Here is a 26997-nt window from a genome sequence, read left to right as displayed (position 1 = left end):
AAGTTGCGAACACTAGTAAGAATGGGTGCTTCCTATCTTTATTTTGTTGAATTTCATCTACAAAACCTGGTGGAAAATCGTGTTCTTCATACGAACTCTTTCCCTCCAAAAGGACGGTACAATACGGTAGCACCACGTAACGGAAAATTAGTGTGATCGATTGACCGGACAAATAAAATGGACAAATGGACAAAATAGTTGCTCGATAGAGAGCGAGTTGGACACCGTATCAAGAGCTTTCTAGACAAATAATGGACGTTAATAAATTAAATCCCTCTCTTTCCAGTTGTTCACTGATAAGATACCACTTTAGTATGATTTTTGTTTAGGTTTTTCTTTAATTAAAAAGAGAGTACATAAATGTAAAAAAAAAGTCAAGCGCCAGGATAATAGTTAAGAACGTTATATTAACTCATGTATTGAATTACACTGTTTGCATGACGTACACCTTGTTGCACGTCCTATTACAACGCGCAAACGCTGTGCATATGGCGTACGGTTCCACCAACACCACAAACAGTACCGGACACGTGTATGTGCCAGGTAACGTACATGGCGGGAATCGAAATCACCCATCATATGCGTTGAAATACGAAACGAAGCATTGCCGCTTGGTCCCCAAATTCGATCCTACACACGCGTATCGCTTGAAGCTCCCGGCGAAACGGCCCAGGAAAAAGGCTGGGCTGGAGAAGATGTACGAGATTAATGTACGTTTTGTTTTGCTCCTGGCGTAGCTCGGGCCATTTTCATTACGCAACCAGTTAGCAGAATCAGCTGAACGTTTCTCTTTGTATGCTTTTAAAATTGAGGTAAAACTTTTCTTACACAAACAACCAACAACACACCTTCGGTTGTTTGTATTCTGACTCAGAGCATTGCTGCTTAAAGGTACACATTGTATGTTGTTAGAAAATTTTGTTTATTCCCATATTCTCCGCAAGGGAGGGAAACTGTACGTGCACGGCGTACGTTTTCCCTCGTATCGTATTCGAAGTAAAGGTTCCCTTCAAGGCGGCTTTCCCTTGCTTTAAATGGCTCACCTTTACGTTTTCCACCCAACGGAACTTCATTTTACGGGAGGGTGTATTTTTGCTAACAACGCTAACGATGGCTGGGATCGGTTCGGTTCCACGAGGTTGTTTTATTTGTCGCTATGCTTTGTGGGTTTGGTTTCGAGCACGTTTGGCTTTGCTTTCTTATTTCTTACGATTTAACCTTGTGTCTGGTGCGTGTGTCTTCAGGGCGAAGAAGAAAAACTTTACGAACTCTTTTTTTGGAAGTTTGTTGCTTCGTGTTGTTGGAAATTTTACAACTCTGCAATTTATTGCTTTAATTTACTCCTCAAAACATGTAAGGTTGAATGAAAGGAAATATTAAATACAGTCAATTATTTTTTATACTTCGCTCTCCACACCAACTTACTAAACTCATCCTATTTTATCCAAAATCCAAAACCTGTGGCATCCAACAGGTTACAATTTTACATCTCATTTCACTTGCTGGAAGATCAAATTGCCAAATGCTTCAATGTGAGAATATCTTAAAGCTAGAATCTCACATTTTCCTGTACCGTACATCTACTCATCGTTAAAATAAGCCATCTTCAAAAGAACCAACAAGGATATTAAAAGAAGACACTGGAGAGAGGTGTTGGAAAAGAAAGTTCCTCCACCGGTTCGGTAGCATCTCCCGTGTAGCGTAGGAAAATTCCAACAAAAGAGGGAAAAACTTTCTTCCCGTTCACACCGTGCGTACCATTTTGCAAAAGAGCAGCGTAAAGTCCTGATGAAGTAATGAAGAAATCGGCACCTTTCGCACCATTCGTTTGGCTTCGCCTTCGACACTGCCGCTGTCTACAGGGCTGATGTTATTCCTTCGCAAAACTGCGGCCAAAAACATCCGCAAAACATCCGCAAAAGAAACATCCTGCGAAACTGCGGTAAAAATGTGGCGCTTCGGTACACAAAGTACGGATTCCATTAGAGTTAATTAAGATATTGTTACAAATGTTCTTGGGTAGCAGTGGCGATTGCTGTTGCTGCTGGTGGTGGTACAAGCGAGTTACAGGGGTGCGGAGCAGTACGCGGATTTTGTTCCCGGACAGCTCAACCGGGCATAAGGAGAAGCGTGTTCTGGCTTTTATGCTTATGCCTTTGTACGAGCGACCAACGTTAACATTGGTAGGAATGTTTTCTTTTTTACCCAATAAATCCCTGGAGGGGGTTTTCGGGAGCGAGAAAGCTATGCCGGACGCATGACAGCCCGCCGTCCGTACGTTCGGATCTTGCCAAAGGCATACAATTTATCGATTTTTGCACACCGCGGGCCTTTGATCTGCAACCTGACGGGCGCAATCTCGTTCGTCAAGGGCCGGGGGATAAGCATCGTTGCAAATGACAGGATGTAACGAGTTGAATCTGTAAGGCCCCGTGTCTAGCTAATGGACCGTTTGGTGAAACGTTCGTCAAGCTGACGAAACTGGATGAACATTAGAATTCAACGGCTTCTGGAAAACGCCTACAGGTTGCTTAAGGGCGTGAGCTGCCGCTGTGTTTGATGCTGAATTTGGAATGATTTTGCAGTGACCAGCCTTGGGGAAACGGTTTTACAGAGTTAGTTGCTTCTTCTTCTTGGCTTAATGATCTTCTATAGGTCACGCCGGCCATCGAATGGCTTACTAGACTTGCTGATACTACGTAGATGAGCAGTCAGTCCTCACTACGGGGGTATAGCCCGGATGGGATTTGAACCTCCCAGTTTTAGAAAAACATTATGCTCATGAAAGGCGGTTTGGTTGTTGATATACTATTTTTAAAATTTTCAAACAGAAACAGTAAATTGTACGCCGTCGGTAATATTGTATTGCCGCGAAAAGGTATGCAATTCGCTTAACACAACAGTTTGAAATTCGAACTTTAACGTTAGGATAACAGTTGAAGTTGTCTGTATTAGTTACCTGATTGGGAATATTACAATACATGTTTAGGGTTGTTTGAAGCTGTATATGATAAAGTACGTACCTACTTTTCACATCACAAAACATCATCATTTCTAACAAACGTACCTGTTTGTATCCTTAAAGACTTTCCACGTGCACGTGTTCGATTGAAATAAAAACTCAAATTTTAATTTTAGTCTAAACATTTCCCAATCCTTCCACGGCCTTCATCAGCACAATTTCCAAAAAAAAAAAATCCCGTTTTACCAACACCGTGTCCAATTAAAAATCATGCACGACGGCGGTGGGATCCAATTAGGTCGCCTCTATTAAAAATGCTTTCTCCTTCTCTGTCTGCCCGGCTAGCACTGCTGTGGTTCCTTGCATTAAGGCAGGAAACACGGAACGCCACACGACCGACCCATCATCGACACCAGACGTACTGCTGCCTAACAGCAACGTAATGGCGTTAGAACCGAGTCAGAGTTTAATGTAATTCAATTTTCGTGGATATACACTTGCACGACTCGTACGTGGACAGGGATGACCGAACCTGCGTAAGATTGGGAATGGAAAGTGAACGATTGGGGAGGGAACTATTTGTGAGATATTATGTTACGTAGACAGACCCGGTAAATTTAAGGGGCTAGAACATGTTTGAAAGGTTTAGTGATTGGGTTTATTAAGATATTAAAGGTGCATCCTCAGAGAAAATCGATTGCATATTCTGGGATCTTCAGTTTGATGGCCTTCTTTCTCTTCAGCTCTATGTGAGTGCAGATGGGACTTTTTTCTTCAGCATTCAATATTTGCTTAATGCTCCTGCTTTAAGTTATCAAACAATTTGATAATTCGTTATAAGAGTGTGAAGTCTTGTGACATCCAATATCGGTACCTTTCATCCTTCACATAATCCATTTGTATTAGAAAAATAAAGTCTAATAGAACCCTAAAAATACAACTTTTTCATTTGCATACCCTTTTGCCACTAGCTTTTGCCTTGTTTTGGCACCGTTTCCCCGGCTCTACTATCGTCCTTGTCAAGTGGTTTCCATTGTTTCGTCCCCGGCCCCTATTGACTCTTCCACTTGTACGTACAATGTACATGTCATAATTACAATCGGATAATCAGTGTCCCCCGAAAAAACCCACAATGGTTTTCCGGCCTCCAGCTTTTCCCGTGTCGTTGTTGCGCGTGCCAACAACGGTTCAGACCGACCTAATGGCGTGACAGAATCGGATTTGTTCCGTCCCCTTAAATATGGGGTTAAGCATCAGGCCGGGTGCCGTAGCGAATCGGCTCAAGGTCTACCGGCACGTGCCACCAATTGTGCAGATATGCAAACGAAATGATCGATCGGTTTGGTTGGTAGCCTGATTACCCGACCCGACACAAATTACCAACATAAATGTACGAGCAGAACGCAGTCGTCCTTACTGTTTTCTGCAGGGTTGCTTGTGTAGAACAATATTTTCCGGTGAATTGTACACAAAATCCGGACAAAGCCGTAGTAGAAAGGGAGAGAGGGAAAGATAAACAGGAAGCCTCCGAGAAAAAAGGGCCACCAGCCGATGTGTCACTAATTAAACTTCAATTTCATAATTATTTATCTTTGGTTAGCACGGCGCACGAGTTTTCCCCAGCTTTTGTATACGGATTCCTCGGGAACGGATCGCTACCAGCCGGAAATGGTGCAATAAATGATATAGGGATGCTAGGGACGGTACAGTGGAAAAAAGCGAGCCGCAAGGCACATCTCTTTTGTTCTGCACAACATCCGCTTTTTTATGACCGGTGACTGGGAAAGAGTTTAAGTCTTAATTTATTCATTGTAGTCTGGTGGAAATTGTTGTACGAACAAGTATTTTATACGGTTGTATGAATGTATTTGAATCGTGGGGTGTAATTTCCTTTTTGTCTGGTGCAAAAATGATGTTTTAGTTAAAAAGTAGAATTTAAGGGAAAGGATATACAGTAGTGATGGGAAAATCGGCTCCGCAACCGGAGCCGGCTCCGACGAACTCCAGTAAATTTTGGAGCCGGCTCCGAACTACCGACTCCGAACTACCGACTCCGAACTACCGGCTCCGAACTACCGGCTCCGAACTAACGGCTCCGAACTAACGGCTCCGAACTAACGGCTCCGAACTAACGGCTCCAAACTAACGGCTCCGAACTAACGGCTCCGAACTGACGGTTTGACGGAGTTTATTAATTTCTACAATATTTTATGCAATTTTCCATAAAAAATCAAGTAGTTAAGTATCTACGAGCAAATATATCAGTACTAAAATACAGAAAAAGCAAACTTCTTTGTCAAATATATGAACTACACAGATAAATGGTTAAAAATGTGAATGGTGAAATTTTTTGGAACCTCAAATTCACATAATTAATGATATTTTAAAGTTATAATAATTATATAATATTTTTGGAAATACTCTCAAGTATCTTCATTGAAAATTTCAAATCGATTCGACGTCTAGATAAAAAGTTATTAAGTCTTAAGCACAGGAAAACGGAATCTCCCATACAAAATGTATGGACTACCCGGATAGTCCGGTTGAACGTTTGAGGGGTATCAACCGAAAAACGCAAATAAAAATTATTTAAATTCCTTGGAATTTTTTTTTCTTAAGCAAAACGATAGAAAATGAGTTTTTCTAGGCATTCCAAAAATTTCATGCCGATACGTCAATCAAAAGTTGGAACAAAACAAAACTCCAAAAACTACCCGGGTAGGCGGTTGAACGGGTGACGGTTAAATAATGCCGAAACTCTCACGTAAACGTGATTTCTGGACCTGGTTTCACAACTATCAATTCGGAACCGTTTCCGAAGCCGTTAGTTCGGAGTCGGTAGTTCGGAGTCGGTAGTTCGGAGTCGGTAGTTCGGAGTCGGTAGTTCGGAGTCGGTAGTTCGGAGCCGTTAGTTCGGAGTCGGTAGTTCGGAGTCGGTAGTTCGGAGTCGGTAGTTCGGAGCCGGCTCCGACTATAAGCCGGAACCGGCTCCAGAGATGTTAGTTCGGAGCCGGCTCCGGAGCCGTTAGTGCACTCCGGAGTGCCCACCACTAATATACAGTTTAGTATATCCGGAAGAAGTTCATTTTCTTCCAATTTCCTGACAGGACTAACAGGAATTTCTTGAGCAATATCTGAGCAAAAAATGTGAGCCAAATAAATAAAACTTAATGGTGTATTGTGGTGTGATATTGAATCAGCTAGCAAGGATTAAAATTAGATAAGTTAAAAAAAGCTTAAATATCAATGTGATCTTAAAAGAATCCAACCCAACTTCAAAAATTAACTTAACAGTAAGACAACGCGTAAAGTTGGTTATATTTTAATGTCGAACTAAATATGTTTATTTCAGTTATTTCCATCATCGTTTTCACACGACTTCTACCCATTTCCTTTCGAACCGTCTCAAACACACCCGATCGCGCCATGCTTTTTCCATCGCTTTTCCACCCTGCCGATCTTTGGGCCAGTTACAATCACTCAAGCATCGCCAAAAAACGAGCTTCTCACCGGGCTTTTCTTTACATGCCCTCCGGTCCCATCCGTTTCTTTTCTACCAGTTCTACCCATCCAATCCAGTTCGGAAAACGATCGCAACATTAGTCGTTTGAAATCGATTTAATAACCATTAAAATACAACTATTACCATCTATGGCTGTTTTTGTTTGTGTTTGTTTTTGTGTGAGATTTACTTCCATTTCTTGTCTCATCCCAGACGTGATAGAATTGCCATTTCCGGTTTTTTTTCGCATTTAGTAAACACAGGGAATAGTTGTTGAACTGTTGATTTACCATTGATATGTTTTTGTTTGTTTGTTTGTTTTAGTTTCTGTGTAGTTTTGTAATGTGCTGGTTGGTTGTATTTGCTTCGTTCTAGTGACTGTTTTGGGTGCAAATGCCGTACAAATGACAACAAACAATAAAACAACAATGGTGGCCTGTGATGGTCGTCCGGATAGGGTTTTACTTGATGTGTGTGTGTGTTTGTTTGTTTTGTTGTTGCTACAATATTAATTAATATAGTTCTCACGTCCTCCCCATACACGTCCGTTCGATTGTGTTACGGATTTTCGAACGAAGACGATCTCTGTTCGAATTCATCATATCTGCTGTTACTATATAATGCATAAGTGTTGTTTTTTGTTTGTTTTGTTTCCATTTGTTTCACTATATGTATTTGTTTTGTTTTTATTAATATATCTCTATACCTTTCATGTATGTTCTCGCTTTTACCATTTTTTCATTCGGTTTTATGCTGCTCAGCGTTGTGTATACGTTTAATATATATGCTTTTGTTATGTGTATATATGCCACTGTGAATCTACTGTGGTACACACACACACAACCCCACCCGTTTGTCTGGGCTGTGTGTACAGACAGTTTTTTTTTTTTCATAGTACGATTCCATATCATTTGCTTATCGATTGGTAATTGCTAAAATTTGGGAGCGAGCGATCGAGCGGGTGGGTCAATACTTGTGTCCAATACTGTCCGCTAGACGGAACTGCACTTCTTGTACGCTAAATCGGTTGTGAGTGTTGTTATTATATTTTAACTTTTATCCATTTTTCATACTCCTGTTTTTTTTTTAAAGATTAACTTTAGCTTTAAACTGAAACCCCGAAATACTCACCACTGTGAGTAACGAGGGGGAAAACATATTTGCTAACGTTGTGTGCTGTTTATTCCGAAGGAAAGTCAGTTACAAAAAGGCTTGCCACATTATGCAAGGTTTTTGTTTTAATTTCTATTATAAGGATACACATTTGCAATCCTTCGAAATTAGCTGGCATATAGTGGTCGTTGCGAATAGCGAAATCCAGCAACAGAAATCCGTTCGAAAAGCACAGCAAAACAGCAGATAATCAAATATTACACATGACCCGGCGCACACAATTCACCCTTTTCATATCTCCGTTTTTATTTTTACAACATTTATCCTCCAGGAACGGAAAGCTAACGACTATGTACATAATATCGACGAAGGACATCTACAAAGAGCTGTTCGTTAGCGACGTTCAACAGTGAAGCGAAATGTAAAAGTCAGTTCGATTTATTTAAATGATGATGATACAAAAATGACTTGCCTAATCGCTAACGTACTTTAACCCGGAAGTGGAGAAAAAAGTTAATGTGAAAACAAACGTCAACAAATATTGCAGCTAATAAAAAACCAAAAGCTTTTCGGCCAAACCTCGATCAATATTCAATTAAGCTTAACATTTAACAAAGTCGCTATTTTTTAGTCCTTTTTTTTGTAACGAAATATCACTTCAAAAACAAACAACTAATGTTTCAACAAAAGTGCGCTTCCTTTACAGATTTCCAGAACACACATACACACGTACACTTACTCGAGAAGCCATTCATAAGGTTAGGTTAGGCTTTGACTTTACAATATTTAACTAGAACTTTGCATACTAACAAGTGACGTTTTTTTTTATTTGTTAGGTTTTGGGATTTAGGGGTTTGTTTCACCACTAAAAACTACATTTAATGCTGGATTACATAGCTTTGTGTGTGTGTGTGTGGGGTTAATATGGGGTCCCCATTTTACATTTGCATAACATTGTTTTATTTTCATATCTTATCGTTCTTTTCTGTTTGTGTGTTTTTTTGTAATTGTATTTATAATACTTTCGTCTACCACGGCTCGCTTCGGTGTTATGTTTTGTGTTTCTTTTTGTATTATAATTTTTTCATCTTCTATATTTTTGTTGTTTTTCATCTTTCCTGTTCTGCACATAATGCAATAATACTACACATTCAACAATATGGTTTTACTTAGCCACTAAAACACGTCTGACAGGAGTATAGAATGCGGTTTAAGGAGAAGAATTTGGTTTTTGTAACGCTTTAAAGTTGTAGAACATTCATGAGTCACTGAGTGTTGTAGTGTAACACTAACTCTCTTCCTAGATACAATTCGGAAAGCGATGGAGTAAAATACATTACATGAACAGTAGCTTTTTTCGTTGAGGAAACCAAAAATAATGGTTACAAGTTCATTTCTCCAAAGATTGAAATTATACTGCATGGATTTCAAATAATTTTATAGCCTAAACCACTGACGACGTGTGTGTGTGTGTAAGGAAACGTGTTGTTCGGTCGAAATAGTTTTTGCTTTGTTTGATAAACATGTTGATAAATATAGCTAGGCACAGGTTAGTTATAGATTTATTCGTTCGCCCCCACGCCAGTGTGTTTCGCTCATTTACAATCTAAATTAAATTTCGTTTCTTGGATAAACAAGATCCGGTTCCATCCCTCCCTTTTACAGTGGGTTGTTTGTATTGCTTTTTTGTTTGTCGTTCGAATGCTCCTAATACGCCGTAGCCGAAATCGAAATAGTGCACTCTGCAGCAGTACTTAAGTTTCTAATTCGTGAATTTTCTTTTTTTTCCTAATCAGAGAGCTACAGAGTGTTTTTTTTTGTGTGTGTTGTTTTAATTTTGAATTTCCTTCTATCTAGTTGTATCGTGGCGAATAGAACCGCTGAGAAAGAAAAAAACATTAATGCCAGGGAAACGTCCCAAAATGGTAAGACAGTACGTTTGAACAGGAGACGAGTTTCTTGACAGAGTTTGTGCGCTTTACGTGACCATACAGACGACGAACACGTTTGAGGATAGAACGAGTGGAAAGGAAATAGTAGTACTTTGCTTCACTCGGGACGTTTCCTTTGCATTTCGAAGCATTCACGGGTATGTTGGGCTGTGGAAAACCTTCCTGTACTTAAATTCGATAACATTGGAGCTAATTAACGCTGATAACAGAATTCGAGAGCCTCTAGTTTGCTTTTCCATTGAGTAATCTACAACTAGCGTACCTATTGTCCCTTAGATCCCTCTTTTTTGTTTTTGGTAGGTACGGTCTACTATAATACATGGGCTCATGTACGGATGCATCCACCCCATGGTAGAGTGCACAATCTGAGCTGTCCACCCGTCCCCTAGATATGCCCGTCTATGAGTCGCTTCTTCGGTTTTTTCTAGCATACATGTCTTGGTTTATCTCGCGACGTTAAATTTCGTGTGGATTGGTGTGCTTGGAACCACAAGCTCCAGACACGCACAGATCGCACACTGTTTACACGCTTCATCTGATGTACTTAAAAAACTAGCATTAATTGTGTTGATTAGTGTGAGTCCCGGTGCGCCAACTAACCGCTGGTGAGGGTAGCACTCACTCAGTACGGAAACTGGCCCCGGTTTAATATATACAAACAAATTAGAACGCTATCGCTCTTTTTCCATTTGCAGTTCTAGTGGGTACTGCCGAGTGGGTTCCTCTCGATCGATCCTGATCGTTAAGAAGCTTACACCATCGGTGCAGTGAACAAGAGGCAAATAATGCATGCAACGCATAGTGGGATAAGTTATCGTGAAGTGTCTTCACCCTTGATACCTTTTTTTGAGGTATACTAATACAATGCAGACAGGATTGATGGGATAACTATCGGGAAATAAAACATTAAAATACTTTCACTGGATACTGATTCGAAAAAAGCATGCTCTGCGCATAACAATTTTACGCCCTCATTATTTGCTTGCCAGTCTTACAGGATAAAGTTTATCGTTTGCATACTGTTAGTGTTTTGCTGTCCACCTGTTCGCGTTTGGTAGAATTGCATTCGTTTACGATCAGGATACGCGCGCCTGATCGGGCTTGATATGATTGTGATATTGATAATTGTCATAAATATATTTCTCGCCCTCATGTGGCAGAGAACGCACGAGGGTAGATGTAAAGCATGATGATATCTCGGTGTATAATACATCCAAACTCTAATCGACTTTGTGGGTGGTGGGTGCTGTTCAGCTGGCCGAGATAAAATGTACACATGCAGAGCTGAGAGCGTGTAATGCAGTTAAATATGAATACGTTAATACATCTTGTTCGTGAAGGCGTGCACGGCCCTCGGCCTGCCCCTTTCGCTATAGATTTGTGTAAATGTTATACTGTATTAGTTACGCGTGAATAAGTAGTAGTTTCCTTGTTTCGCTTTCCTTTTACATGTTACAGAGCAGTTCGGGAGTGATGTGCGTGCGCGTGTGTGGATGTTTGCTGAGCTGCATGGATGCAGTTTTAAACCAACCAACCACCAGCACACACACACACAAACACTCCTTGTTGCATCCTTTTATCCGGTGCGAACGAACTGTAAACTAGTTTAATTGATACCATTAGAGACTTTCGGCCGGAGGTTTGGATCGTTTCGTCGATGGAACATACCAACCAACAACATGGCAGAATGCGGTCAGTTCCATCGTCCGAACCCCTACCCTCGTGAACCGTAACGCAACGCAACAATGTATTTTTTCATTGATGAGTGTAATTTTAACGCGATGTACAGAAGAAAGAAAATTTAATGTACAACACTTTAGTACGTGCGATAGGTAGAGTGGGGATAGTGGCTGCAAAGAACTGCGAGAGAACAAATAGTAGCGTAGAGTGCTTAGTGTCCTTAATCTATATAGCTTACACGCTAATATATGTAGAGACTGTGAAATCCCGTAATGTCCCTCCTATGTGAGCTCTCTCTCTGTCTCTCTCTCTCTCTCTCGCTCTCCCGATCTCTCTCAGTCGAGAAAATCTCACGCGAAAAAGCCACATTTGAATTGAGGTGACGTGGGATATTCGCTTAAATCTACGATGGATATAATAACTCTTCCACTATATAATATCACTTTTTGGTAAATTCAGGCGAGCATGAAGCTCTGATATGTATCGTTACCTTGGTTGTGTCTTACGTTAGTGAAAATGTTTGAACTGAAGCGTTTGGTAAACAACTTAAATGTTCCCGGAGCGAAACACTCCGCCACCCATGCCACCCCGGACGGGTCGGGGAAATTCATCTCCTTGCACCCGAATAGAACGTTACGCTTGGGTTGATATGTCTATGATATTGATGCAATTCGAACGAATCTCCCGCTTGATCCCGACGGAATGAACTGGCCGACGATCGTATCTTCCCAGGAACGGGTCCTTATGCTAGGTGCTAGATTTTAGCTGTCAGTGCGTCCGTCGTTTGTCTGCAGTTGCAGTTCGATATCTACCCACAGTAGTCGTTTGTCAGCCACCCGGATGTGACGATTTTGTCTTCTAACTAGAGCCTCTCTATCGAAGTAAGCGAAGCATAACAACAGTTAACCTATCGACAGCACTCGGAGGCGCAGATGAACGCCGACCGATGTGCTACGATCAAGCAATCCGAAGGAATCGCGGATATAGCTAGTTTAGAAGCCTTGCCGGAAAGGATTCGAAACCCTTGATTGAGACGGAGCCTGCTGCTGCTGCTGCTGCTGCTGTTGCTGTCCGGAAGATTCCCCGTGTCGGAAGGGATTAACAACCTGCTGGGGTTGCTGTGGAAGATGCCGTGGTGCTTGCTGCTGTTGCTGCTGCTGATACACATTGCCTCCCTGCTCTTGATATCCGGGCTGATAGTTTTGATAGCCACCCTGTTGCTGCTGCTGTTGCTGCTGATAGCTTCCATTCTGAGAGTACCCTTGGTCGATGTTGGTCTCCTGCTGATAGTTACCATCATCCGTTTGACGTCCGTACTCTAGATGATTCTTGTACTCCTCACCAACCATCTGCTGATCGTGCATGGTGTACGTCTGGTATTCCTTCGTCGGTGGATCACCCATCAGTACGTTGGCTTCGTTTTCGAAGTGTTTAAAGTCGTAGATATTGCGCAGGTAAGACATCACCGGAGCGTACAACAGATTCGAGAACGCTATCAGGAAGTTGAGGGCGGTGAAGCCGATCGCTTCCACTACACCGCCGGCAATAATCGGACCAACGGCGTACGCTAGTGAGTAGGAGATGTCCGCGATGGCGTAGATGCTACCGTACACTGACACGTACCGTATGTCTACCAAGTAGCCTAGCGTGGGTAGTAGTGCAGTGTCTATAAGAGCAATACCGAAACAAATTCCGCAAATCGGAATCATCAGCATGATGTAGGACGAACTGAACGGAATGATGAAACAGCAGAGTCCTTCGAGTGCAAGCCCACCGGCGGCCATCAGCCATTGCTTTTCCGGATACTGCTTCGCCATCTTGACGGTGATGATCACACCGAACACGTGCGGGAAGAAAGCCGGTAACCACACCATACCGATCTTCCAGTTGTCCGTCGTCAGGTTGTCCTCCATCCAGAGTGATATGGTTGGTTCTAGGAAGGCAAGCGCAACGTTAGACATCATCAGCGCACCGGCACAAACGGCAATGTACGGATCCATCAACAGTTTCCAGATCGGTACGGACGGCGGTTTCACCTCATGCCTATCGGCCAACTGTTCCTTGATTGGCTTCATCACCAGCAGCAGCATGAACCCATCCATCAGCGATATTAGCGCGAGAATAACGAACGGCACCTCCTTTCCGGCAAACTGATACAGTGCACCACCGAACGGGGGCGCCACCAGACACCCGAAACTGATGAATGCCAGTGCAATGCCGAGAGCCTTGGTACGTTCGGATTCCTCCGTAAACCGGTCAGCAATCATGGCGAGACCGGAAGTATCGGCAAAGGCAGACCCAACGCCCTGTAGCGAGCGGGCGAAGAACAGCATGCTGTAGCTGCGCCCACAGGCAAACACCATCGTGGAGAGGAACATGATGATCAGCCCCACCATCATGGGAAGATCGTATCCGATCCGATCGATCAGTGCACCGGAGAACGGATTCACCATCAGCTGCACGATGGCTTTCGAGGCAAACAGAATGCCGGTGGCCGAATCCTGCCCATGGTGGGCATGTGTGTGCGGTGTGAAGACGGTGGTGGGGGCGCTCATATTATACGGTTCTTCCGGTCCCCAGGTGCCTATATATCGAAGGTAATCCGGAATGATCGGCACAATCACCATGTACAGCATGTTATCCAGCAGCAGAGCGATGGACACGATCACGAGAATCAGCTTGCGCTGCGACTGTGGTTCCTTCACTTTGGTCCAGAAGATCTCTTTCACCTCGCTTGGCTCGAGATTAATAACGGGTAGTGGTGCCATGGTTGCTGCTTACGGTCTGCCCGTTTGCTCTAGGGTAGATGGGTTTGGACGTGTATTTCTATCTGCTTCGACGGACTTCTGCTGCGATGTCTCTGCTGGTATCCCCCCCTGCCTGTCCGATGCTAATATCTTATTTCTTGTTTGTGTGTGTGTGTTTGTGTGGCTTAGGCACTGCTGATCGTGATTGATGTCAGCTTCAAACGGACAGCTGCTTGGTTGAGCTGATGAAGATCACACACCTGCTGCAGCATGTCGTATGTGATGAATGTGCTTGGTACTTATTGTACGGACCTTATCTAGATCATACAAGGCGTTCAGGAGATTAGATCTCACTGTACCACTCTATCTCGTTTTCTTGTCATTCAAACACACACGCACATACACACATACACCTACGCGCACACACGAACAACAACAAGCGCAGGGAATTGGTTAAGACGACGGTGGTTTAAGACGCGGGGGGATACAGTCGTTGTCCAAGTTGGCGGCAACCTTGAGAACACAGAAACAATATTTTAATCGTTTTGTTTTGTTTGGTTTGGTTTAAAAGAGCGAGAAACGATTTCACTTGCTTTGCAGTTTTGGAGTAGGGAATCTGTCTGTTTTGTTGTGGGTGTGCGCGAGGAAGCGGACAAGATGGAACCGAACAGAAGCAAAAAAGGAGTCAAGAAATCAGGATGGTGCGGTGTTGTCTTATCAGGGTGTGTGTGTGTGTGTGTGTGTGTGTGTGTGTGTGTGTGTGTGTGTGTGTGTGTGTCCAACATGCCCAACCGCACTGGCAAAAGGGAGGACAAATCGAAAATGTTGTTACCGTTGGGGCAGTCAATAGAAAACGAGAATCTTGCAAGCAAAAACTGAAACGCAATCGATTGGATAATCTTTCTGGGAAACGGAAGCAAGAAAGAGGAAAAAGAAACCAATATTTAAACAAAAAATAATAACAACGAAACCAATAAAAACGGAAACAAATCAACACACGCGAAGAAACAAATGCTTTGTACCATCTCTGTTCAGTTTCGACGACCGCTTGAAGGTTTCACGGAGAAGTCATGTGCGCACAAACACAAATTATTCTAACACTGGTAGAAGCTGGTTCACGCCATCCATTTTCTACACCGTGGCACGTTTTAGTTTCGTGTGTGCGTTTTTATTTCTTTTCGTCTGACCAAAATGTTGTTTCTGTGCTTCTCAAGGATGCGCCGCGAAGAGGAGATCTTGCGGAAGTCTTCCTATCTAAACCGTAAACATCTAGGCTTTTATTGCATTCGGTAGCAGCGTTTGACGTTGGTTCTGTATATTGTGACTTCTGCTTGGACTGTTTTGCACAGGCTAATGGGTACACTAATGAAATTACTTCGGTTGTAAGGAACTTTGGGACCACTTGTAGGGGGCAGTTTTGTGTGCGGGCCAAGACCCAGGCGCACAATGGCAGACGCTGGACTGGACTGGTAGTGTAATTAGAAGATGGTAAGTGATGGTAATGATTTAACAATCAACCCATTACAAGCGAGTGCCTTATGGTCGCGCAGCGGATTTGCTGGTGGTTTTGGTCGAATCGGTCAGCTACCTTACCAACCATTCATTGGTTCCGTCATTGGCCGCGTAACCTCAATCGATCGACAAACATGATGGTTGAAGAAAAAACTGGTAACAAAAAAACACAAACATCACAGCAAATTATGCATACGGGGAGCGTACAACAACATATACCGGAAATGATAAAACTGCGTAATCCAAACTTAAAAGCCGTTCGAGAAAGGAAATTTGTAAACAAGGATAATACGGGAAAATTCATAATGGTGAATGATGGTATTCAAAAGTAAGTAGCAGAGCAAACAAACGAACTAGAAAGAGAAGAAAATAAATAATAAATAATACAAACTAACAGAAAATTGTCTTGAGGTATGTTAAAAAACTGGTCTTTAAATATTGGTTTAAAATTGCTTCTATGTTCCGCTCAATAGCAGATCTTTAAAACATAACCTTTAATTAACCAACGAATCGACTTGGAAAAAAAGTCGCTCACACCGCCACCAAGACCTTCCAATTATTAACTTCAAATGTCCTTCCGCAATCAACTGGCCGGTTGAAAATTGACCCGCACAGATCCCAGCGCACATCCCGAGTCGAGGCCAACTTTGAAGGTAAACGATTGGCTTCATTACGGTACATACGGATGGAACGGTGGGGCGCACTGTGTTTTGGTTTCCTCTTACGGCGTCCTTCATCGTCCACACCCGCATGTGGCCAAATAATTGATTACCATCAAATATCGTCTCAATCACGAAATCTAATTTGAAATTTCCCCTCATTATTCATTATCGTACAACACGGCCAAAACGGGAATCGGAATCAGGAATGGAGGGCGAACGAAGAATGACGAGCAACAACAACAACAAAAAACTCCATCATCCGAAGGTCGTCTGTTTCCGATCGGAACCATCCGAGCATCAGCATAATAATGCAAGCAAAGCCTATCATTGTTTCCGGTTTGGCTTTTTGTGATTTTTTTGCTTCTTGCGCTTTTCCTATCGTTCTCTTCGAATTTGAACATACACACATTGGGAACAACATCTTTTTTTCTCTCTCGAGAAAAAGCGATTTTCCAGCATCCCTCCAAATGCGGAGTTCTTGCAACCCTCGGTCGGAAGTAGCAAAATACGCCCATCCATCGTTGCTTACTATTGACAAAACACACATAATGACTTTATGCCTTGTTGCCAGTGTCCGCTGTGTATGTGTTCGTTTTTCACCACCCTATTCTTTGTGCCGGGCTGATGCCATTATTCGCTATTCCCTGTGGGACACAAAAATCGGGCCTCAACGAGAGAAACTGTATTTTATTTGCACCGGCAGCAAACCCTGGCTCTGGGGATGGTACAGGGACCAACCAGCCAGTGAACACAGTGTTTGCTGTGGCAAATGTTTGCTTTTTATCTCGTCTTCGTTCGTGTTAAGGGATAATGACAACTTCAGCAGGATCAGTACCATCATCCCTGCTCGAAGGAAAACTCTGTCACACTAGGGTACGCGTATTCCGTTGGGACGTTGTCGGTACCAGAAAGCGCACTTAGGATGACAGAATAGAAGATGCAAGAAGAAGTTAAGATGCAGGAAAAAAAAGAAGCGTTTCAAAAACAGAAACACAAATCAGCCTCAAAACAAAGCACATGAATTTCGCAATTCCAAAGTTCTTAATTTTTGTAGCTCTCAGTACGCGTCACCGAGTTTAAGGAATGCAGTGCGAAATCAATCTGGGTCAGATTCCACAAATTCTCCGAACAATCAGCTAGGATGCATATTAGCATCGCTTTGAGCAAGGGTAAGAATTTCGGGGTTTGAACTTCAACACGCCCTACCAAGACACGAGCCAGAATGTGGTGAATGTGGATTGGAATGTTTTATTCATGGACTCCGTATCGTGACTTCTAATAAAGTTAGCCGTTCCGAGCATCCAGCAAGAATCCAGGGGTTATCTCTTGCGGATACGCAACATCTAAACGAGGGTGTTTCGGTGAGCCTTTCACCGCATCTTGTGCCACCAGCGAAGGATGACTGTCACATCCGCTTGCAAGCAAATCCCCCTGTTTGTCTGCGTAGGCGAAACCTCCCTGCCTATATCTTCATCTTGGACACGGACGGTTTCGGGAACAGGTTCCCCCTTTAGCTCATTAAACCATTTGCCATGTAACCATCATTGACTACACGTTTTGGGCAAACATTAAATTAGCCGTCAGTAGTTCTTACACACTTTCACGCCGGATTCTTTGTTGAGCAATCGGACATGTTTGTAAAGATTGAACGGTTGTTGGCAACGGTGATGGACAGGCGATAACATCGAAAATCTTGCTTGCTTGCAGTTTCGACCGGTGGCTCGGTATCGATCGTAGAATTAGCGACGAAAACGGTTGTCGGCTTTCCCCATTGCCAAAAGATTGTGGACAGTTGTGGGTAGGATTAGGACACGGTTTTGGACGTGACCACTAATCCTCGGTTTCTTACGACGTGACACTCGTTAGCTTGCAGTGCATCGTCGGCGATTTCTCGGGAAGGTGTGATTAATTGGAAATTTCCACACCTAATACAAACTGGTCTTGGAAACTAGTACGCTATTAGCAACCGGGACAGGTGAACATGGTGTTGGGGTGGAAAATATTGTAAGGATTCCCAACGTCCAACGGTGTTCGTCCATCCACAGTCCAAGTTCACCAGTTAGTCATTAGAAACTGTTGAAGCAATTGCTACAAGTGGCATATTATTGGCACCTTCCGTAATCCTTCTTTTCTCCACCGTTCATTGTTGTGCGGTTCAACAATGAAAGGTTTCCGGAAGCGCCCTCGTTCCTCGTTGTCCTTGTCGATCAAAATGAGCAACCGTTTTCACTTTGTTCGTTGTTTTTTTTTGTTGTCATTTTCATTTTTCCTAACAATTTCCAGGGGCTAGGGTTGCTCAATTGCCGGCTCAATTTTCAGTTTCACTCGGTTTTATTTTGTAATCCTACCACTACTACAAGCAAACTCATTCATCAGACTTTTGCAAACCCAGGGCAAGGTTTAAGTGTGTACGGCCACCTCCCACGACTTGCGTGAGTGCGCGGTAGTATCTGGTTTCCTGTGCCCAAAGGGAGCAGCTCTTTGATCTCTGACAGCGATGACGTCCTCCACGGCTGGCTACCGACTTCTACTCTCGAGTGGTACGGATGGTACTTCAGATGGTTTTATTGTCGTGTTTTCTCCCCCTTTCCGGTCTAGAGGGATTTCTGTGTCTGTGTGTATGCCCTGCAGAACCTAGTCGCGACGCATGACTACGAATCGTATTGGCAAACAAAACTTGTCAAAACCCGGGCAACATCCAACACCGCACCGGAAGCGAAACGGTACGGTGCTCGAGTGGGAGTGATTCTAGAGAAAATATTTGCTCAGAATTAAACCCATGTTAGGATTGTAAGGCGGTTTGTTCGCTACCTGTAGGAAGGTAGGGGGAAGGTTTTTGAGCGGGTGATTTAATCCAATTGCAAGTGGATGCTCGACCATGGTGACGCGAACGTGACCCCGGGAATTGGGTACGCATCGGGCTTTTTGTAAAGGTGCGCCTAGTCCCTCCAAGCGGAGTAGAGCAAACCGATCGATACGGCTATGGAGGTTCCGTGCCATTCCCGTTCTAGCTCGAAGGTGGCGTTAAGGCTGGACCCAATTAGGATAATGAGCGTGGTACGGAAGTAAAGCAGCACGTAGTCTTACTGAGGGGGGACTTGTCGCGCTACGGAGCAGTTGTATAAATAGCAGATTCCTACCCTAAACGCTTGATGTCTGGTTTGGTTTGCATGCCAACTTTAAATATTATATAGGAGACACGTTGTGGTAAGAATTACTGTAACAGCAGTTACAGACGCTGAACTAATCAAATGGAATTCTTGAAAAGGAAAAATCGATTTCCATGTTGACTAGAAAACGCAAGTTGTGCAATGAAGAAGGAATAGACGAATTTAACCAAGACTAGTACGCCAGGCAACCCTATCTATAAACTTCAGGACCTGCTAGTTAGTCTATTCGTGGGTTTCTTTTACATTTTCCCCGCGATGGTCCGTGGTGGAAGGTTTCGTGTATTAAATGAATAAACGTGCAACCACTCTTGCCACATTGCGTGCGTGTGCCATCGTCATTAAGGATGTGAATGAAATACTAACCCCCCCCTCAAGAACTGCTCCAAACATTGAGCCACGTTCTGGTGGTTTTAGTTAGGGTGTATTTTTTTCTTCTTAGAAGTAAATTACGTAAAACTAGCTGCTGCTGCTGCTGCTACTACTCCTACTACTGACCAAACGCTTCCATCTGACCATTAGTTATGTGCTTCTTCTTTTTTGTTTTGCTACAGTTTAACCTTCGATTAGGTGTGCATGGTTATAGTGCTGCTCGAGTGCTTAATGATCCAGAGCGTGTGAGAGGCATAGAACGATGACGTAGCTTTGAATTGCCAGCCGTCGTCATTAGGCCGGTCACGAGTGGTGTGTTCGTCGAGTGTGTTTCAAATTGATTCATCGGGATGGTAGATTGGGGATGAGAAAAATAATGAAGAAAAAAGATATGTTCGTATTTGGAACAACGTCGAATGGACACAACTTAAAGTGGAAGTAGTTCTGTTAAAGTTTTTCCCGTAGAACTACGAACCATTTCCAAACAATAAATGTCAAATGCATGACATTGCAATTGCAGTGATGAAAGATTACTTTAGCACTTCCGTTCTCCGGAAGAATTGCCAGAATTTTCTGGAACCTACCGTTTGAAATGTTGAAAATGAATTTATTCCTTTTCTTTGGAGTGTTTATTCGTCTTCTTTTCAAAAACCTAACACGCAACCGCATTCTCCCTGCTTGCTCTACCCGCAGGAAGGTGTACCAAGCTAGGAGGTGGAAAAATCGATTGCAATCTTCCGGCAAACGAGCGAACCAAACACACATACACACAGACAAACACGTACGAAGGAAAAATCTTATCAAAACCATGCTCGAAAAGCCCGGAACTTTAGTTGCGAAAAACCGTTCTCCTGGCTGCTCAGTATCGGAGGGGCCCGTGGGCTGTTTGTTACTCTTTCCCTCTGTCTGTCTACCACCTGTTTTGTTCGTCCGTTTCAAGGGTGGGCCGCTGGTACGCCAACCAGGGGAAGTTATGGTTGTGAATTATTTAACAACATTCGTGTGAATATTTTATGAGCAAAACATAAGGTAAATACGGTGGAAATAAGCCCCTTTGCCAGTAAAAGGGCGACCTGGCGGCAGAAGCAACGACGAACGAGACTTATTGAGCGAAGAGTTTTCCGCCGGGTGGAATGAACGAGGATTTTTCTACCAACTGAGGAAACATCAACCCTCCTCGGGTTTTTTTTTTGTTGGTTGCCGGTTTTGGTCGGTTTTTCGGAGGTAGTTGCAAAGGGAACGAACGAGATGGTCGGTTCGGCTCCGGTCGTCCACCCTTCGGTCCCCGTTCGATCCGTTCCACAAACCGGAGACCGGGTAATCTCCCCCGGGGGTACGTTTTCCAATTCAAGTGCGCCCGGAATGTATAAAATTGTAATACAATTTCCATCTGCAATTGTGAGTGACACGGCTCACGTACAGAAGGGCCCGAAGCAAAGCGAGTCAGCAAAGAGAGAGAGAGAGGGTCTGCTGCTTTAGCCCGAATCGAAAAACGGGTCGGAACGAGCGTCGATTATTTTCGCCTGTGAAAGAGTCTGATGGGTTGAGGGGGATGGGAGGGTTATAATTTTCTTCATTTTTTCCTTCTCGTTCGTCAACCCTCATACTGCGTGGCTGGGGTTCGTTTCTAGCCGCCAATGTAGGGCTCGTCAGAATAAGTCGTCAGGTAAGTGCAAAAGGGCGAGTTTTTCAGTGATGGTAGGAAAATTAATAAATTTCCTGTAGGAAGGACAGCGAAAATTCTAAGGAAATTGCTAGCCAATGGATCAAATGCGAAAACAATAGTTTTTTGTATATTTTTGCTTTTTAGAAAATTTATTCCTATACAGGCTTCTAAGTTGTTAGAACATTTTATTTGAATTTATTTGTTTGTTTCCTGACTAAAATAAAATTTTAAAGTTGTTTTATCAATAATTCATAGCCTTATCCAATTGCTTGGTTTTGTACAGAATGTTGCCAAAGGGCTTTCTTAGGCTCAGGACACAATTTTTGGGAAAATTAAGAAGTAAGAGAAGCATCAAATTGAAGAAAGGAATATCCAAGAAAGCTCCACAGAGGCGTAGCTAATGTAACACATTAATCACAACCGGGCGTAAAAGTGTACCCGTTGAAGTAAATAAATTAAGCACCCCACTGACCTTTCCTTCACCGGTACCAGAAGTATCACAATCATTATTTAATTTTTCATTTTGAATGAGTGCGCAACGTGAAAAGAAAAATTACATCCCGCACAACAAACGCACAATTTACACTTCGTTTTGTTAAGGTTCGTCGCTTTGAAAAGCTGGACCCATCCACTGTCCATTTTCGACAGTATCCAAAGCCATTATCCTTCACCCGGGTCGGAATTATGATTGCAGTTATGTGACATCGAGCAACACATTTGCTAGGTCCACGGTCGAGGGACACAGTTTTGCTTTAAAAGGACGTGTTTAGAGCTGTCGTGGATGATTCTAGCAACAAATTCAGTCCATTATCGAGCGGGGTAGGTTGGTCCGGGTGTGTACCATCTGGTACAGTTTCCACACACACTTTCCACGCTCGGTAGCACTTAGGAATATCGATCGTGGAGGTGGGATCGTAGCCACACGCACCGGAATAGATAAGCGGCACACACAACGACCATGGGAGGAGTGCAGTTATGGGCAAACTTGTAAAACATCCCCAGTTGTTTAGATAAGGCATCCGGTTGATACAATCATAATAATACCACACCGTGAGCGAGATGGGCGATAATGCTGTGATGCTGCCCAATTCCCGAAAATCATCGCCCTCGTGCAATAGCTGAGCGAAGGCAAGCGTAACGAAACCGAAAGAAAAACGTTTTCCTAGTAGTAATGGGAGTTGAATAAAGGTTTGTACTGGCGCATTATTGTTCCAGCATCGTTCTTTGAGCAACACAAACACAAACGGAACGACCTGGGTGTGATAAACGCAAGACGAATTGTGATGTCAAAACAAAGTATAATAAAGGAATTATAATGATGAAATATCGCATCCCGGGCCCTCTTCATTGTCTTTGAACGTGCGCAAGTTAATGCCGTGCCCATGGTAACCATCGTACACATTATTCGGCGGGAAAAGTTGTCCTTTAGCTTCGGGGAGTTTTTCCTTCCCCATTTGTTCCCACCATCCAACGCATCCACTGCTGCTATCACCGAACCAGCACCGAAACCTACGTGAAATGAGTTTTTCCCCGGGGGTGTCACAGAGATGCGCACTTTAGGTTTTTGGATGGGGATTTGGCGTATTCGCTAGGATTTAAAATAACAACATCGATAAAAACCGTCCAGCGATGGTAAGGAATATGGTGTTTTTTCCAATAAGGCTAGGGAAATACAAGCGATTGGCCCTAATCATTGTCACTCGGTAGGGAAGTTTGGTGTTTGCATGCCGCCTTCTGCCATGCTGCAGGAAAGTGAGTTAAGCCGGGACCGAGACGAAAGTTGAGCCTACCGGTACTTGGAATGGTTTTTTGGGTGTTTGATGTAAGGGGAGAAGATTGAAACAGTTACGGTGAGCTCTATCTAGTGCTTGATCTTCGATGAAGCTTAGACAGTGTGGTCGTGTTGGGATTTTACATTCGTTATGGTAAATTATCGTTCGATAGGGCAGAACAATCGAACACTGTAACAAGATGTTAAAGTTTGAATCCAATTGAAGCGGCATCAATGATGGATGAAAGGGCTTGACTTAAGAACGCGGATAATATTTTCGATTACCAACAGATTCAATGAAAGGAAGTCATTTTTTTAAATAATTGTATTGTCGGTAAAATAACTCAACTATTTAGAATTTAAAAATTAAGATTCTGCTTAGCTTAAAGATCTTATCTAAATGAGATGTGATGTTGATGTGATAGATTATCAATCAAACTAAGCTATCGGATCCTCAATCTTTGACGAAATTTTACAACTAAAATCTTTTTAGAACATCAACATATGAAAACAGTAGGCTCAGCAGATTCAATTGCGGAAGTAATATAACACCTTTAAAAGGGTCTATTGCCCGTCTAGAACGCTTAAAATTCACCTCCTCCTTGGGGTTGCTTCTATCAAATAGCTTGATCCATGATGATAATCACGAAGTCGTCCATAGGGCGTCGTAGTCTTACGTGCCTCTTCTTCTTATTCTTCTTCTTCTTGGCTTAACGACCTCTAAGGTCATGAAGGCCATCGAAATGGCTTTCTAGACTGCCGATACCACGTAGTTGGTTAGTCAGTCCTCACTACGGGGGAACCGATCCGGATGGGATTTGAACCCAGGTCCTGTCGTTTGAAAACCGGCGCCGCTGTCGCCTATACCACCGGGCCGCCGGACTGCATCACGTGCCTCAGTGGTCCTAAAACGTACACAAGCTTAACACTTTCCCTTTCTGCATAACGGGGATATCCCTCTTTCTGTAAGGGAGATATACCCGCGGTGGTAGCGGTAACAGCAGTGTCGGTGCTCACATGGCATGACAGGACCGGGGTTCAAATGCCATCATTTCCTCGTAGTGGAGGTCCAAATACGTAGTATCAGCGAAGAATAAGTTCTTCTTTATTTCTATAGAACAGCCTAGTGATTTTGCCGTAAGAACAACAACGTTGGAGCTTATAGAGTTGACACTTAACTGCAAAATTTGAAGAGTATTTACACGTACAAAAATTTAACAATTTTTAGCTTTTGTATGATCTTGCAAGATTTTAACAACCTGCTGGTTCAATATATTTGTCATATTATTTTGCTCAGTACCCTCTACCTCAGTCATATGTCACTGTCAACGTTGCTACAAAATTAATGGTGCTCATTCATCTTGTTATTGATACATATGAAAAACACGATACTCCATGAAAACAGTTTAAAAATAAAAACAGCCTTGGAAAAAAGTCTAATTTGGCTTGTAAAACCCCACAATGAATTAATATCCAGGAGAACCTTGGCTTCCCTTAGGTTCGTAACACGCCATCACACCCTTACTAATAGCTGCCCAGGTGGATTATTATGCAATCATCCTACAAAGTATAAAACTCTCTGGAACTCACCAAATATATTTCTGGCTTCTATAAAAAAAATCCAGTCACGATTGAATTACTATGCGATATGAGTAAGCATTTTGAAGGTGTTTTCTCTTCAATTACTACCTTTCCAGTAAAACGCTCCAATTTGAGTACCTCCATCAGATGGTAAATTACATACCAACCGAGATGGTGTGAAAAGAGTAAACGGATCCTAGGAAAGGAAAAAGTTCTGGGAAGCGAGCCAGGTGTATTTTCCAACCAGCCGTGGAAAACGTTTAAAGTAAAAAGTGGATCTAGTACGCAGAGGAGTTGGTGGCCAGTAATGGAGAAAAGTAAGGGGATGAAATGTAACATTCGTGAAATACACCTGCACCAATACCATGCTACACCGCTAGAGCTAGAGAGAAGAGAGAAGGGAGAGAACCCATCCATTTCTTCCCGCTCTTCTTGATCTCCTTTTATGCGATTTGCTTTTTCTCCCACACAGACACAAACATAGATTTGCTCATTTTCATTAAGAATATCCTTTCCCCATGTATGGTCGTGTACGTATGGGGCAAACGGAAGTACAAACACAGGTGCAAATGTGGAGCTCGGGGAAGAGCTTTTAGCATGAGAATGAGAATGAGAGCTTTCGTTTGCTGTTGCGTGTACGAAAATCGTTACATTAATGGCTGGCCGCCATTTTGTTTGTGAAAATTCATGCTCTGTGAAACTGGAATGTTGAGTTTCATTTTTTTTAAACATCAAAATATCGATAAACAATAAAAACCGCAAGGAAAAACGCTATTAATTGCCTAAGCATCGATTAATTAGAAGTTTAAATTCAATCCCAAGGAACAAAACCACAATTGATATGATGAGAAAAATGTCTTCGGGAGGGTCTTTGTTTGCTTAATGAACGCACTTTGCTTTTAAGGATCGAACCCAAAGATATTCGACTCCTGCTTGCTAAGGAAAGGTTTAATCGAATTAACAGAACCCGCTTCCCGTTTGAACGTAGCCCCTGCACTGATGCCGAAGGGATGCAAGAAGACAAAATTATATTAAGACAACGTTCCCACGTTGCTCGGCCGAGCGCAAAACGTCGTAGCGCCTGGCCGTGCTATATCTCACCAACGTTAGACGGGGGAAAATGTAATTACGTAATTGTGCCTCGTTGTTCTATTACGGTGTCGCTCGAATATCCTTTGACTCGCTGCCCTTGCTTTTCGCAAAAAACGTGATTGTAAAACTTAAATGAAAATTAAAACAAACCATAACTAAAAACCAAAACAAAAGAGAACCGCAGGATACGTATGATAGGGAGGGTTTTGTGGTAGTTTGGCCTGAATGCTTCAAGATTCTGAAGGAATTAAGGACGTTAAGGATGCAAAAGATGTTTGATGGTGGTGGTGGTGGTGGTGGTAGTGTTGGTCGTTGCACCTACCTGTGTCGGGGATCGATACGCTTGTCAGCCGGTTCGAAAGGAATCCACGGATGTTGGTGACCACCTTCTGGGGCGAGCCGGTGGCCCCGAACAGCGAACTGCCTAGTTTGGAGAGCAGGGCGTTCGATTGTTCGCCCGCTGGTGCACCGCCACTGTCGCCGGATGACGCCACGGTCACTTGTTTGGTCGCTTCGCGTCGGACTGTGTGTGTGTTGAACTACTGCCGCTTCTCACTTTACAGCCACTTTACAGCAAGACTTAAGATAGTTGCTGAATTTCTTCTTAAAATTTTAGCACACACAGACACATATACACGTACGCACTTGCAACCGTGACCCAGCCCAGCTCTTATGGTCAAGGAAGCCAACACACTTTTATCCTTCGAACTTTTGCACCGGCTGCAGTCCGATTTTCGTTTGCTGGCCCACTGCTGCAAACGGTCTGACCGATCGGATTTTTTTTTATGATTGAATCCCCCCACTCAGCCTGCGAGGACACCGCCACACACTATTTCTCTGTGATTTTTGGGTTTCGATGCCCAGGAAATGGAAGAAAAACAAAAATGGAGTTAAGATGAGTACTAGATCAAAAACTGACAAAGCTGTTTGAAGTTTTTTTTTTTGACAGTTGCTCAGGATGTTATTAGTGTAGTTATTTAAAAAAAATAAAATACAATTCACTATTTTGTTCGAATTTTCACATTTTTCACATTTTTTTGCACATTTTCCCACCACATGAAGCCCTGTTTTCCCTCGTAAGTTTTTTTTTGTAACAGAAAACACCTGTCCTTACTAACTCTATATACACACACACACGGAAGGTGCTAGGATGCTTTTACTGGAGACAATTAATCCCTTTCTCCCCTACCCTCCCTCCTTCCCTCTAGATCCTCTAGT

General features: G+C 43.0%; 2 protein-coding genes across 4 annotated transcripts in view; both read right to left on the bottom strand.

Moving 5' to 3' along the window:
• The window catches only part of LOC126557385 (choline O-acetyltransferase), a 32237-nt gene extending 5956 nt beyond the window's left edge, over positions 1-26281 (bottom strand). The window contains exon 1 of one of the 3 annotated variants that reach the window (XM_050213137.1): positions 26102-26281. The gene's annotated coding sequence lies outside the window, so the exon portion shown is untranslated. The remainder of the gene's footprint in view (positions 1-26101) is intronic. The other 2 variants (XM_050213135.1, XM_050213136.1) reach the window with 2 other exon arrangements.
• On the bottom strand, positions 12076-13982 carry LOC126557511 (vesicular acetylcholine transporter). Its single transcript, XM_050213306.1, has one exon. It carries the CDS (start codon positions 13975-13977, stop codon positions 12202-12204), a length of 1776 nt encoding a protein of 591 aa, XP_050069263.1. The 5' UTR covers positions 13978-13982; the 3' UTR covers positions 12076-12201.
• Positions 26282-26997: the final 716 nt, after the last annotated feature.

The sequence above is a fragment of the Anopheles maculipalpis genome, chromosome 2RL (genome assembly GCF_943734695.1).
Source record: "Anopheles maculipalpis chromosome 2RL, idAnoMacuDA_375_x, whole genome shotgun sequence".
NCBI classification, from domain to species: domain Eukaryota; kingdom Metazoa; phylum Arthropoda; class Insecta; order Diptera; family Culicidae; genus Anopheles; species Anopheles maculipalpis.
Note: the sequence above shows the minus strand (reverse complement) of the source record. Positions and strands in the feature narration are given on the sequence as shown.

Excerpts from the sequence above, each read along its gene's own strand:
- LOC126557511 (XM_050213306.1), bottom strand. The coding sequence starts at position 13,977 with ATGGCACCACTACCCGTTATTAATCTCGAGCCAAGCGAGGTGAAAGAG.